Genomic DNA, 14,808 nt, shown 5'->3' with positions numbered 1-14,808 from the left:
TTGGCTCGTCCTCGATTGAGCCCAAATACAGACATTTTATTATTTAATTAGTAATTCATTAATTATTTACAGAGTAATTCACTAGGATCATATATCTAGCCTACGTAGTGCATTTTTGATTTAGCATTCATTTGCGCAAGGCTTTTCCTGGAGATTTTTGCATTGTGACCTTTGACACGGTGACCTTTCATAACTCAGCTCAGTTCAACTCCTAAGGAGCAATTCCCATGTGATAGGCCTCTGTTCTCATTTCACCAATGCAGCAGGCAACACTTGCCCAGGCCCAGAAGCCATTACACAGGTTCAAACCATGGCCCATCAGGTTTAAATTAGCTGTAAATGTCTAAGGAATGTTCCCCTCCTCACAAGACTAAAGCTTCTGGCTTTGGGGCTCTCTTTCTTATTTCCCACAGCCACCCGGCTGTTCCAACAGAGCTAAGGGTGCATTACTGTTGTATACCACCAGAAGGCTGCACTGTCATACACTGCAAGCCATAAGCATAGTTATTACAGGGCACTAATATTTTAATAGTCAGATCAGAACTCTTCCTCTCTAATACTTCCAACCTGAAAGCTGCATCTTGGGGCCACAGCAGGCTGAACTACTGGATATTTCCTCTGTCCCACACCCTTTGAGGCAGATTCCTAAATCCCAATCCTGTAAAAACAAATCAGTCAGTCCTCCTCTCTTCCTTTCCTTTCCTTTCCTTTCCTTTGGTCTCCTCATGTCCAATACATCATCTCCCCATCGTGGCGGATACAAGGTCTGAGGCGGGGGGGCTTAGGGGTGTTGAGAGGTTGCTTTCTCCGGAGGATTCTCAGGTACTTCCGGCTCTCTTTGATGCTGAAACCCGATCGGCCCGCTCTCAGGTGGATTCCCTACAGGCAGAGACTGGCTCGTTAAAAAAGCACCACCTTTGTGTTCCCACAGGACGTGGATGTAATTAACATAGCTTAGCCTGTCTCTTATACACATCTAGATGTGTATAAGAGACAGGGGGATGGGGGAGGTGTTCAGTGCTGGGCCCTAGTGGGCTGAGGTAATGCTTGGCCTGGTCCTAATCACCGCTCAGCCGTAGCTCTCTGTCTGTGGGGGCGGGAGTCAGGGTAGCGGTCATCCAAATTCTGCATGGGCCCTGTTCCCATAGTAAAGCACAGTACAGTCAGAAAACTGGAGGTCTGTGTCAGTGTCACTTCTGTTTTGTCAGAGACAATGATTTATATATACACTAGATGACTGACAGGGGGAGCTGTGTTGAAGCCATGTGACTCCATCTTGGCACTCTCCCATCATTGTAAAATAATATTTTGGAAGCTATAGAAATTAATTTGTTTAATGTCTACATTTGTTTTTGCCACATTTATTATATTACAGACACCTTAATGCATACTTTTAAATTAAATTGTGAGCTATATATACAAATAAAACATTGAAAAATATATAACTTTTTCCTTAAATTATAATTTTTTGAAAGTTCTAATGTTACTGTCTCCAATACAAAAAAATGAATACTTAAAAATATTTTAATTTTTTTATTTTTTACATTTAATTAAAATACTGTAAAATTCCATTCATTCCTATAAAGGACTGCTTTTTCTGAGGAGTGCCAACATGGCCGACCGGTGGCTTCAAAGCCTCTCATTGGCCATTACATAGCATCAGAAATCCAGGGTTTATATACATCAGGGGTAGGCAACTATAGATTCGAAGCTGATGGTCGGGGGAACAAGTAAGTTAGCCGTAGTTGGCTAGCTACCAAGCAAGGGATAAGAATGTTGCCAGCCAGTATGGCAATGGAACATTTAGAAAGAACGACTGGGTCGCATCCATATATACAGAACAAAAAGACTGAACGACTGGGTCTCTGGCAACTGAAACGATAGAACGATCAGCTGGCTTGGGTAGAAACCCTAGATTTGTGTTGGGACTATATCTTGTGGAAAGATACAAAAGTATGAATAAATTCATCAAAATATATATTTTTTATGAAAATATTTAAATCGTTATTTGAATATGTTGGTAACCTGTTGTATAAAAGTGATAATGCTCTCGAAGCCGGTGTTTGGAGGATATATCGGCACGGTTTGCCAACACCCGTGCCAATATATCTTCCAAACACCGGCTTCTCAGGCATTATCACTTAATTGTACACTGCAAATTGACCACAACTAAGCCTGAAAAGAGATTATATTTTTGTAAATAATCATTTCATACCTTGATTACACTGAGACATGTTCACATATCTCAGATTTCCTCAATTAAACAATTTTTTTGCTGAATTCCTGGTGATTTTACAGTATTTCTTAACCAAAAAATTAACCCATATATATGGGGGACCAGAAAAAAACATATACATCATTGGTCAGGGCTGGGGTTATGGATTATGGAAAGGATATGCAACCTTATCAAATATCAGGCAGGTAAGTGGCTGTGACACAATATATCAATCCAGTAATCTATGAAATATTACATTGTTTGCTTTGGCTGTAACTTGGAAGGTATTAAATGTATACTGACATCTCAGTCATTCGCATCTCCTTTGTTGATAACTTCTTTATTGAGAAAATGTCTTACCTAGCTATCTTAAGATGAATGTTCTAACTGTAAATTGCTCTGGATAAGAGCGTCTGCTAAATTACTCAAATGTAAATCTTAAAATGTTTAATATTTATGTAGGTGTATATGTAAATGCACACACGTGTCATTTTGTCTGAGTCTGACTTTATTTACAAATTTATTTCCATCTCCTTGTGTACTGTGCACTCTTCATATATTTATGGACATGTCTGTTTGGTTGTGTGTTGCAGGACTGTCTGAAGGAGTGTCAGGAGCAGATTGAGAGGGTCTTGGTGAGCAGCCTGCGCGAGGGGCGGCAGCAGCAGCAACATCAGCAGCAGGTCCAGCATGGTCCCAGCAGTAAGACCATGGACGAGCTGGATCAGTCCAGCACCCCAACAGACGTTTGTGACATCAACTTGTGAGCCTGCAAGAAGCAGTAGCACATCCGAAATAAGCAACAAATCAACATAAAAAAACAACAAAAAACAAACTACCCCTTGAAAAAAGTGCTTGCTAGTTTTTGTAGAGATTTTTTATTTTATTACACAAAAACATGCGCCCATATATTTTACGAAATCAAAGCTATTTTTAGATATAAAATAGATATCCTTTAAAAGCTCTGACTTGATACACGAAAGCTCAATGGTTCCTCAGATATACAGAAGGGAAGCCAATCATATTTTGAGTTCTGTTTTTGATTGTTTAATCATAATAAAGTTATATTGAATAAGAAACCAATAGCTTAATAAGGCTTTTTAAAAAGTAGTGGTGAGTCCATTCAAGGCTTGCATATATGGGATCACATTTGGGGCAAGGTTTTTCTGTTTTGTTTTTTATTTTTTGTTTTGGTACATGTTGGTCTGCCTGAGATAGGAGCCCCATATGGGCTACACTGACCGTGAATGGCAGGGCTCAATATGACATGGTTTGGCTGTGTGTTGGTGATAAGGGGAGCACTTTGCATGAATTGCAGAGTATTGTGCTAAGAAAGAGACAAGAAGGGTCCCAAATCCAGGGAACAGCCAAGTATATAATAGTGAATTACATTATTATTATTATTATTATTAAGAAACTTATTTTTGAATGAAGAGTAATAGACGTCAATAAGCTCTTTTTGTCAGGCTGCTTGTTCGTATGTGTGTGGGCATGCATCTCTGTGTGTGAGTGGGTTGGTGTGATTGCCGTGTGTGTGTGAGTGTGTGTGTGTGTGTGTTGGAGCGTTATGGCTTGGCACTTGAGTGGGAAGACTAGACTGGTGATAAACTATGGAACAGGCAGGAGACAGGGATTATTTGCAGGGCATCTATGTTATATCACTGCCTTCAGTTAATATGCGTTGTCGGCCAACAGAAATCTGGGGATCTGAGTCCCCTTAGTGGGTGGAGGAACGGTGAAAGGGATGGAGAGAGAGGAGAGAGGGGTGGCTGTGCTCCTTCATTTTGTCTAAAAGAGTCAGCCGTGGACCCTCTGTTTTAGAAGTTTCATTTTGAGGTGTTTGTTTTTCACTGCCAACATACCAATCAAATATTGCCAGATAGCATTTGTATTTTCATGTTATTGTTTTGTTCTTTTGGAGTTATGGAAGGAGCTTCAGGCTGCTTAGTGTCAGTAAGGAGGAGTGTGTGCCTCTAAGTGGTGCCCTAGCATCTCAGATGAGAGGAGAGGGGGGATCCCTGTGGTGGATGGAAGGGGTTGGGGGTGAACAGGTGTAGATGGAAAGAAAGGGTTTGTTGCGCTGCAGAAGCATGCTGCTGTGTAGAGGGAGGAGATGTAGGTGAGTTGCTGAAGGATACAGCAGAGGAGCCTAAAGGCCTCAAATTATATCTATCTGATTTCTGCGTTTTGGGCAGATCGAGGCCACTGATGACGAATTAGGATCAAAACCAGATTTTACGCTGCCAGCTCATTAATTGAGAATGAACTTTATTGGTTCATTAGAGGACAGAGAAATGTATTGGAGCAGGGGAAGATTTGTGATCATTGCATCTGTAGTCCCTCATAGTTGTTTCAACACGCCTATGATTTCAACAGCAAAGCACTTAGAAAACATGCTCCCCAAGGGACAAATGAAATGGTTACGGTGTGGGGGTCTATGGATGTTTTCTGCTTTCTTGTGAGCTTTTTCTTTGATTTAATTTGTAGGGCTGGTTTCCCACATTGAGGCCTAACACCTTACGATATGAGGACATTCCGATCGAAAAACATTCCGAAAAATGCAAGATGAAAGGGCCATCTGACCATTTCATGTGTTTTAGCAAATAATTAATGCCAATGCCAATTTCAAAAAGGCTACAGACCTTTATGATTTCAGTTTTATGATTTTGTTTTAGAAGTTATCACATTATGAAATATTTGTTATACTTGAATTTTCTATTCGATCTGCTTCATAGCAACAAAAAAAGTAACATGGGCGATGAACTATAAAGAAAATGTTACCATAACATCAGATTTTTGCACATGTTCTGAGGGCAATTGAGGTTTTCTTTCAAACAAATGAAGTTGGTCTATATTCAAGGCTACCTTATTGATAGTTTTGCTCGTAGAACCTGGCCTATTGTCTATGGGGATACCCCTGTGTAGCTGTCTCTGTGTGAACCCCTCTCCTCCCGAGTGATTGCTGCTTCAGTCACTTCATTGGCATGGGGTTCAATCAGTTACCCAAACGTCAGAATTAAACAAATTCACTTCCAAGACTGACAACAGGGTACATCGCCAGCACAAGGTAGCTTTCCTTTGACTCACACAAAATTCTCAATGCTACATTTAAAGGGGGCTTTGGTGTGTGTGTGCGCATGTGTGTGCTTGAGCGTTTGTTTGTGTGTACGTGAGTATGTGTGTGGTAGGTAGGTATGAGGGGAAGTTGAGGATTCAGTGTTTTAGCAGGCTACGTTTTTGAGAAACAAATCTTATAAACCAGGCCATCTTCAACCTCTCAACAAAACTAGCCCCTGTTCATCATTGCCAAGAATGTCAGCTTTTTTTTGTTTTTTGCAAGCTCTATTCTGAGCAAAGATTATGATTTCGTTTTTGGACTGTGTTAGGTTTGAATTTGTAAATACACCTCCTTAAAGTTGTGTTTGTTTTATTTTATGGGGTGTCCAGACCTAATGGAGTTTGTGGAGTGTTTGTAAGGGGTTAGATACTGTATTCCAAAGTGAAGAGAGATGGAGGTGGTGTGAAGACATCATAAAGTGTCAATATTTGTGTTGAGTTATTATTATTGTCTTTTTGCGCTGCTAAAAGCTATGATTTTGTTTCATTCTTATATATAAAAAAATAACATGACTTAGTTGTGATGTCACTTGAGTGTGCTGCTATTTTATAAACATTTGTATTATAATATAATTATTTTACCGCTTAAGAGATACATTCAGAATACTGAAGTAGATGGTAATAGAAGAACATGAAATAAGTATTCGACTGGAAATGTTCTTTGTACAGGTTGCTTAGATAGCATGTTTTCTTTTCATTTTGATCTATTTTGCTCTCCTTTCTCAGTCACATTCTGCAAATGCGGTATCTCTATACCTCAGGTTTACTGGACAAAAAAAATTATATCTCAATACCTCACAACTCTACAGTTTTTAGGGAGCCTGGGAAGAGTAACAGTACAGTAGGAAGCACAGTAGTTTGTCTGTTGTGAAATGTACTGACCGTGTTGGGTGGCATACATGCAAGGCTCCCACCTGGACTTAAACCCTAGTGGATGGGACACAACAACCAGTCACCACTTCCTCAGTCAGTTTAAAGTGATACCATGTTCATTGTGGTGCTAAATGTGAGATTCATGTGACATTCATTGCAAAGACAAATGTGAAAATGTCTCAAATATCTGATGAGTATATGGTTTGTACCAATTACATTGAATGTCAATTGATTTTGGTTCCTAAGCTTGATTTGATGAGCTTAGTTGATCTGGTATGTGCCAGGTTCTATTGTCTGGAAAACCAATACAAAATGGCTAAACCAATCAATCAAACACCTCACCACATACTGTATCTGACATGAGGAAGTGTGTTTCAACAGCGTGGATTTCTCTTTAGTTGTCCCCATCCACTATAAATTACATCATGTACCTCAGAAATGTCTGTTGCACAACCTCTGTTCAATAAACTTCTGCTTTAAAGAGTGTGACACCATATCAGTCCAATGTTATTCTCACTTCTGTTTTCTTTTTGTATGTCATTATGGTTAGTGGAGCAGATTGTGAGATGTGATTGTGAACATACAGTGAGGTGAACATTAGAGGTTGCTGTAGTCATGAAACCAAAAGGACTGGGGAGATGTTAGTGAAGTGGAGCTGAGATTGTCTGGCGGGTGGCAGGCCACAGTCTTGTTTTAAAAACAAAAGCTAAGATGACGGACATCATGTCCAACCAAAACCAACCAAAATCTCCCATTAAGAACGTAGACAGCTTAAATCAATTGGATGGTAGACAAACAAATAAGGCGAATCTGGTTATTTCTGTTGCTTCCCCTGTATGACATCCTTTTAAACACACTCTAATCAGTCCAGTTTCAGGCAAGTGGGGGATTGGTGTCTGAGTTTGTCCTCTTACTCTGGGGCTCTAAGGCACTCTTATGCAGCTTGTTAGGCTGTTTTTGGGGGGGACTGGATCATGTAGGCCTTGTAAGTGAATACGTTGGTTTCAAAGTTCTGTATTGACAACTTCTGTTTATGATTAATCAGCTCTATATTGGTCTGTTTGAAAGGATCAGTTAAAGTGTTGTTAAGGATCAAGGCATGCTGTATGATCAATAAACTCACCATGAATGAAATCCAATCCAGCTCTTTTTATGATTTTGACAAATTGCTTTATTATCTTACTAATAAAATCTTCTCTCACTCATAAACTTTTTTTTACCCCCTTTTTCTCCCCAATTCCGGGGTCTCCAATTGTTAGTAGTTACTGTCTTGTCGCTACAACTCCCGTAAGGTCGAGAGCCATGCACTCCGAAACACAACCCAACCAAGCCGCACTGCTTCTTAACACAGCGCTCATCCAACCCGGAAGCCAGCTGCACCAATGTGTCAGAGGACACACCGTAGACCTAGCGACCTGGTCAGCACGCACTGCACCCGGCCGGCCACAGGAGTCGCTAGTGCACGATGAGACAAGGATATCCCTACCAGCCAAATCCTCCCTAACCCGGACAACGCTAGGCCAATTGTGCGTCGCACCATGGCTCTCCCGGTTGCGGCCCGGCTGCGAAAGAGCCTGGGCTCGAATCAAAACAAATCAAGTTTATTTTATATAGCCCTTCGTACATCAGCTAATATCTCGAAGTGCTGTACAGAAACCCAGCCTAAAACCCCAAACAGCAAGCAATGCAGGTGTAGAAGCACGGCGGCTAGGAAAAACTCCCTAGAAAGGACAAAACCTAGGAAGAAACCTAGAGAGGAACCAGGCTATGAGGGGTGGCCAGTCCTCTTCTGGCTGTGCCGGGTGGAGATTATAACAGAACATGGCCAAGATATTCAAATGTTCATAAATGACCAGCATGGTCAAATAATAATCAGGATTAAATGTCAGTTGGCTTTTCATAGCCGATCATTAAGAGTATCTCTACCACTCCTGCGGTCTCTAGAGAGTTGAAAACAGCAGGTCTGGGACAGGTAGCACGTCCGGTGGACAGGTCAGGGTTCCATAGCCGCAGGCAGAACAGTTGAAACTGGAACAGCAGCAAGGCCAGGTGGACTGGGGACAGCAAGGAGACATCATGCCCGGTAGTCCTGACGCATGGTCCTAGGGCTCAGGTCCTCCGAGAGAGAGAAAGAAAGAGAGAAGGAGAGAATTAGAGAGCATACTTAAATTCACACAGGACACCGGATAAGACAGGAGAAGTACTCCAGATATAACCAACTGACCCTAGCCCCCCGACACATAAACTACTGCAGCATAAATACTGGAGGCTGAGACAGGAGGGGTCAGGAGACACTGTGGCCCCATCCGATGATACCCCCGGACAGGGCCAAACAGGAAGGATATAACCCCACCCACTTTGCCAAAGCACAGCCCCCACACCRCTAGAGGGATATCTTCAAMCACCAACTTACCATCCTGAGACAAGGCCGAGTATAGCCCACAAAGATCTCCACCACAGCACAAACCAAGGGGGGGTGCCAACCCAGACAGGAAGATCACGTCAGTAACTCAACCCACTCAAGTGACACACCCCTCCTAGGGACAGCATGAAAGAGCACCAGTAAGCCAGTGACTCAGCCCCTGTAATAGGGTTAGAGGCAGAGAATCCCAGTGGAGAGAGGGGAACCGGCCAGGCAGAGACAGCAAGGGCGGTTCGTTGCTCCAGAGCCTTTCCGTTCACCTTCACACTCCTGGGCCAGACTACACTCAATCGAACCCAGAGTCTCTGGTGGCACAGCTAGCACTGCGATGCAGTGCCTTAGACCACTGCGCCACCCGGGAGGCCTTCTTTAGGGACCTTTTAATTGCTAACTGTTAAAGTCCCAGTACAGTCAAAAACGTGATTATATTTATTTCCACACTATGAAGTTGGAATAATACTGTGAAATTGTGAAAAGTTATGATAATGCCATTTTAGTGTAAGAGCTGTTTGAAAAGACAGAAATTTCAGCATGTTTTGGTGGGATGGAGTGTTGGCCTGCCTGGCGACATCACCAAGCAATATAAGTTAATAGACCAATAAAAAAGGGTTTCGAACCTCGCTGCCAATAACAGATGGTTTTCAGGTTAAATATCCCTCCTATTAGGCTCATCCAATTAGGTCACATAGACCACTCCCAGACAGTCTTAACTAAATTCTTGATTGAGAAATTGCTTTTCTGTTTCTTTTTGACTATTTATATTGACAAAAACAACAGTAATGTACTTAATTGTTACCCAGAAATGATTTTATATTTAAATACAAAGGTCTGCATTGGGCCTTTAAAGCAAAACATTTTTTTAAGCAGATATGAATTTTTCAAAGGTTTTCCAAAATGTCCAAAATTGAGGAAAATGTATCCTGACGGACCTTTTGGGTCATTGAGACAAATTTGTTCAGCATGAGGTAAGACACATACACACAAAGTTTCAAGTCTCGAGGTAAACGGGGCAGCAGATATGACTGTTTCTAGTGAGACCACTTATAACAGCGACACCTATAGGCCAATCGGTGCCGTTGTTCTTGACCAAGTTACTCATGGCCTCTAGTTGCTGTGTCCCAAATTAGAAGAAGAAAAAGTTACCAATCTATGCTTGAGTGATTGGACTATGGGAAAATATATGTTTTTTAAAGAATAACAATAGGTTTCACAGATTCGCTTAAACGCTAATAATGTATAGGCAATTTGTTTTACTGTATTTTACATTAAATACACCATATAAAATGCTATCTTACCATTTTGATGTCATTCCTGTACTAGAAGGGACATGGCCAATCATATTGCAGAGCGTCTTTACGTCATTACCGTATACACAGACGTGCTCGTGCTGTGTTTTGCAGGTGACAGGAAGAAAGTTCATATTGAAGAATTGTGATTTAAGGTTCATCAACTACCTCAAATTTAAAAGGATAACAATGCTTACCTTTGGCATAACGATAGTTCGACAGTAAGTGTGCATTATTCAGAAGATACTAGCGGTCGATTCATTACTATTCAGTGTATGTCTGTTTCCATTTGCAATGCAACTGTAGACTGTAGCCCGATACTGTTGCTACATACAGTGAATGGTTATTGACAATGTGCACGTCAAAAACGGGTGAATGCTTATCCTAGTACAATTTAGAATTTTAATGGCTTGCATGCTATCGGTGCACCGCCACCGCACAGACGCTCTACGCTGAGCTGGTGTCGCATTACTCCAGTCTCCAGCGGCTGGAGTGTACGTCCAGATAAAGGTCAGACTGAGTGCGAATGTTCAGCCTTGCTTCTTATGAAATGTCAAGGAGTTACTGCAGTCCTGTTCAAGTCGATCACTGCTTCAATAGTAATACAGTATGATTAAAGAGAAATACCCTACTACTAACTAAACCATCAATTTAGATGTATTTCTCATTAGATGGGGCTGTCTTCTGTATTGAATTGTATTCTATGTTATTATTGTCTTATTACATGCTTAAAGATAGTTCTGTATTGAATTGTATTCTACGTTATTATTGTCTTATTACATGCTTATAGATCGTTTTTCCCCCCCCAGTGGTGAAACAGAATGGAATAAAAAAGGCCTCCTACAAGGTATGATTTACTATAAAAGCACATCTGTGTCTTTGTTTTGATACTGTTTTGGATACATTAAAGCAGTGGTTTCCAACCTTTTTCGGTTACTGTACCACCAACTGAATTTTGCTCTCCCGGAGTACCCCTGAAATACCCCCCCTCGTGCATTTTACCAGTAAGCCTATGGTCTCATGAGCCTTCTCAAGTAACAACTGTGGTCCTAGTACCCCTGGTTGGGAACCACTGCATTAGAAAGACTCTTGGATGAAACGTTTCAAAAAGCACAAAGTAAAAGCTTTGGAACAGATCATCCCAATAGATTTCATGTTTCAATGGCATATCACTGTGGCCTAAAGTATCACGCCAATCCTGGGCATTTCCCAATCCCCCAGGCCAGGCGATAGACTCGTCTCTATCAGAAATAGGGATGCAGCAGGCAGAGGCTGCAGGAAAATATCTCAAAGACGTCAAGTTCACCAACGTGTTTGTCAGTGACATGGCCCGTGCCCGCCAGGTGAGTGGTGATGATGTCACAGACCCCTTAGCATCTTTTAGAATATAATTGGACCCCATTATTATGTGTTGGGATGGCCCGCGGATTAGATTTTATTGTGTAGGTAGAAGTTTATGAAAAAAATCTCTCCTTAGAAAGATGTATGTGAATGGTTGTTTTGTCTGTTTTGTTACAGACTTGCGAAGCAATTGTAAAACACAACAGTAGTTGCTCTGGCCTAGAAATTGTCACCGATCCATCACTTAAAGAGAGGGTGAGTACCCTTTCTCTGGGCTAAAGGTTGTCAATATCTTATTTCCATAGATGCGGTTTTCATTGTCAGTGTGTGTGTGTGTTTGTTTGTTTGTTTGTGCGTGAGGGTGCCTGTGTGTGTGTGTGTATAGTTCTATGACCATGTGTGTTTTTGTACTCAAGGCCATACAGTAAAGAGGCTGTTATTTTTCAGAGTTTTGGGAGTGCCGAGGGGGGCTTGGTGGTGGACATGAAGAACATGGCTACAGCGGCTGGTCAATCGTGGCTGGACTTCACTCCTCCAGGGGGAGAGACTATAGAACAGGTGAGTCACTCTGGGGGATCCTGAGGGCATCGCTCTCTCTCTCTTTCTCGCGCTCTCTGAAATACCTCTGATGGGAGACCAGATGCAATACATTTTAGCAACACTAGATGGCACCTTTGGCATGCTTTACACAGGGTAATCCATCCTTGACTCTGAAGATGTCCAATATATGTTTTGCATAACAGATCCCTTCATCAAATTAATTTGATTGAGGTTTGTCTGCTTGATGCTTTTGAAGTGGGGATCAAAGTACATAGGCCTTTAGTGCCACACAATGTCCCGATTGAAAAGTCGCTACTTCAGTTGGAGAAACTAATTTAAAGTGTGGGGGAATGTTCCATTGAGACCAAGAACGTACATTGACTTGCCAATTAGGACTCAGCTTGCAGGTCACACGTTCAGTGTCAGTGTGATCCAACAGCTAGTTTATGTGACAGAAGGGCCCCCGGGCCCAGTAACACTCTAGCCACACAGGACAAGATGTTGGCCCCTCCATCAGGATGGTGTCAACCAGTCTGTTGTGTGGGTGGAGGAAGGGAAGGGGAAGGATGAGAGTGTTGTGAATAAGAGTGCTTTGTTCTGTATTAGATGAAGACGCGGATCAAAGAGTTTCTGGAGCACCTGTTCCAGCGCATGGTGGCTGACCACTGCAGACCAGGACAGAGGGAGACAGGGATGCCAGAGGGGGCTCTTGCATGCAAGCCAGATGATGGGACCAGAGATGTTCCTGCCCATGCCCTGGTGGTCAGCCATGGGGCCCTAATACGTGTGGCCATGCGCTACCTTGTGGACGAGCTAAAGTGTCCTTTACCCCAGGGGTTGGACATGTCCCATGTGATCGCTCTCTGTCCCAACACGGGCATATGTCGGTTTATCTTCACTGTGACAAAAAGGGATGCGGGCATCACCCTCTCAGCCATCCGCTGTGTCTTCATCAACAGGTGCGAGCACATCTAAGAGGAGGGGTAGAGTAGAGGGGGTTGAAGGAAATAATCTCCTGGTTCACACTATAGGGCTGACTAGAACCGTACTGTGCTGTTTAGGATATCTTCTTTTCACATTGTCCTTTCTAGCATGGTTCCAGCAACTATGGTAGATAGGCAAAGTGGTACTGGGCTGGCCTGACTCGCCTTGGCCTCTTGAGTGTGAGTCGGTCTGACTAAGATATACACATACTCCATATCGGAATCTGGTTGAGTTATTTAAAATTATTTTAAGGCATACACTACCGGTCAAAAGTTTCATAACACCTACACATTCAAGAGTTTCTCTTTCTTTTCTTTTTTACTATTTCTACATTGTTGAATAATAGTGAAGACATCAAAATTATAAAATAACACATATGGAATCATGTAGTAACCAAAAAAGTGTTAAACATTTTATATTTGAAATTCTTCAAATAGCCACCCTTTGCCTTGATGACAGCTTTGCACACGCTTGGCATTCTCTCAACCAGCTTCATGAGGTAGTCACCTGGAATGCATTTCAATTAACAGGTGTGCCTTCTTAAAAGTTCATTTGTGGAATTTATTTCCTTCTTAATGCGTTTGAGCCTATCAGTTGTGTTGTGACAAGGTAGGGGTGGTATACAGAAGATAGCCCTATATGGTAAAAGACCAAGTCCATATTATGGCAAGAACAGCTCAAATAAGCAAAGAGAAACGACAGTCTATCATTACTTTAAGACATGAAGGTCAGTCAATACGGAAAATTTCACAAACTTTGAACGTTTCTTCAAGTGCAGTCGCAAAAATCATCAAGCGCTATGATGAAACTGGCTCTCATGAGGACCAGCACAGGAAAGGAAGACCCAGAGATACCTATGCTGCAGAGGATAAGTTCATTACAGTTACCAGCCTCAGAAAATGCAGCCCAAATAAATGCTTCAAAGAGTTCAAGTAACAGATACATCTCAAAATCAACTGTTCAGAGGAGACTGTGTGAATCAAGCCTTCATTGTCGAATTGCTGCAAAGAAACCACAACTAAAGGACACCAATAAGAAGAAGAGACTTGCTTGGGCCAAGAAACACGAGCAATGAACATTATACCAGTGGAAATTTGTCCAAATTGGAGATTTTTGGTTACAACCGCCATGTCTTCGTGAAACGCGGCGTGGGTGAACGGAAGATCTCTAAATGTGTATATCCCATCGTAAAGCATGGAGGAGGAGGTGTTATGGTGTGGGGGTGCTTTGCTGGTGACATTGTCTGTGATTCATTTAGAACTCAAGGCACACTTAAACAGCATGGCTACCACAGCATTCTGCAGCGATACGCCATCTCATCTGGTTTGGGCTTAGTGGGACTATCATATGTTTTTCAACAGGACAATGACCCAACACACCTCCAGACTGTGTAAGGGCTATTTACCAAGAAGGAGAGTGATGGACTGCTGCATCAGATGACCTGGTCTCCACAATCTCCCGACCTCAACCAAATTGAGATGGTTTGGGATGAGTCAGACCACAGAGTGAAGGAAAAGCAGCCAACAAGGGCTCAGCATATGTGGGAACTCCTTCAAGACTGTCGGAAAAGCATTCCAGGGGAAGCTGGTTGAGATAAGAGAGTGTGCAAAGCTGTCATCAAGGCAAAGGGTGGTTATTAGAAGAATCTCAAATATAAAATATATTTTGATTTGTTTAAAACTTTTTTGGTTACTACATTTTTTGTCTTCACTATTATTCTACAACGTAGAAAATAGCAAAAATAAAGAAAAACCCTTGAATGAGTAGGTGTTCTAAAACTTTTGACCGGTAGTGTATATGTATTTGTCTGATAGTATTTTAATGTACATTATGCAACACAATAAAGATTGAGAAAATAAACAATCATATTTTGAAGCTTTCCCATTCCATCTCATCACTGCGCCATGCATAACCAGCTGACATGTTAAAAACCTACATCACTGTCTTTGAAATTCAAATGTCATATTCATTGACACCATCTATATGTTCTCTATGTTACTGGTAGTTTTATTTGGTGAATGAAATGTGGA

At 41.8% G+C, this 14,808-nt stretch overlaps 2 protein-coding genes across 4 annotated transcripts in view; both read left to right on the top strand.

Annotated features, from left to right (window-relative positions):
* The window catches only part of LOC111962629 (G1/S-specific cyclin-D2), a 339,617-nt gene extending 332,923 nt beyond the window's left edge, over positions 1 to 6,694 (top strand). For all 3 annotated transcript variants that reach the window (XM_070443167.1, XM_023985852.2, XM_023985850.2), the window contains one exon: positions 2,809 to 6,694. In XM_070443167.1, coding sequence (XP_070299268.1) covers positions 2,809 to 2,982 — 174 coding nt within the window. In that variant the 3' untranslated portion in view covers positions 2,983 to 6,694. The remainder of the gene's footprint in view (positions 1 to 2,808) is intronic.
* A 3,298-nt stretch (positions 6,695 to 9,992) lies between these two features.
* Positions 9,993 to 12,871, top strand: tigara (TP53 induced glycolysis regulatory phosphatase a). Its single transcript, XM_023983280.2, has 6 exons — positions 9,993 to 10,134; positions 10,723 to 10,760; positions 11,135 to 11,256; positions 11,432 to 11,509; positions 11,702 to 11,812; positions 12,401 to 12,871. The coding sequence occupies exons 1-6, from the start codon at positions 10,103 to 10,105 to the stop codon at positions 12,767 to 12,769; spliced, it is 750 nt and encodes a 249-aa protein (XP_023839048.1). The 5' UTR covers positions 9,993 to 10,102; the 3' UTR covers positions 12,770 to 12,871.
* The last annotated feature ends 1,937 nt before the right edge of the window (positions 12,872 to 14,808 follow it).

Source organism: Salvelinus sp. IW2-2015, linkage group LG4q.1:29, assembly GCF_002910315.2.
Source record: "Salvelinus sp. IW2-2015 linkage group LG4q.1:29, ASM291031v2, whole genome shotgun sequence".
In the NCBI taxonomy this organism is placed as follows: domain Eukaryota; kingdom Metazoa; phylum Chordata; class Actinopteri; order Salmoniformes; family Salmonidae; genus Salvelinus; species Salvelinus sp. IW2-2015.
Note: the sequence above shows the minus strand (reverse complement) of the source record. Positions and strands in the feature narration are given on the sequence as shown.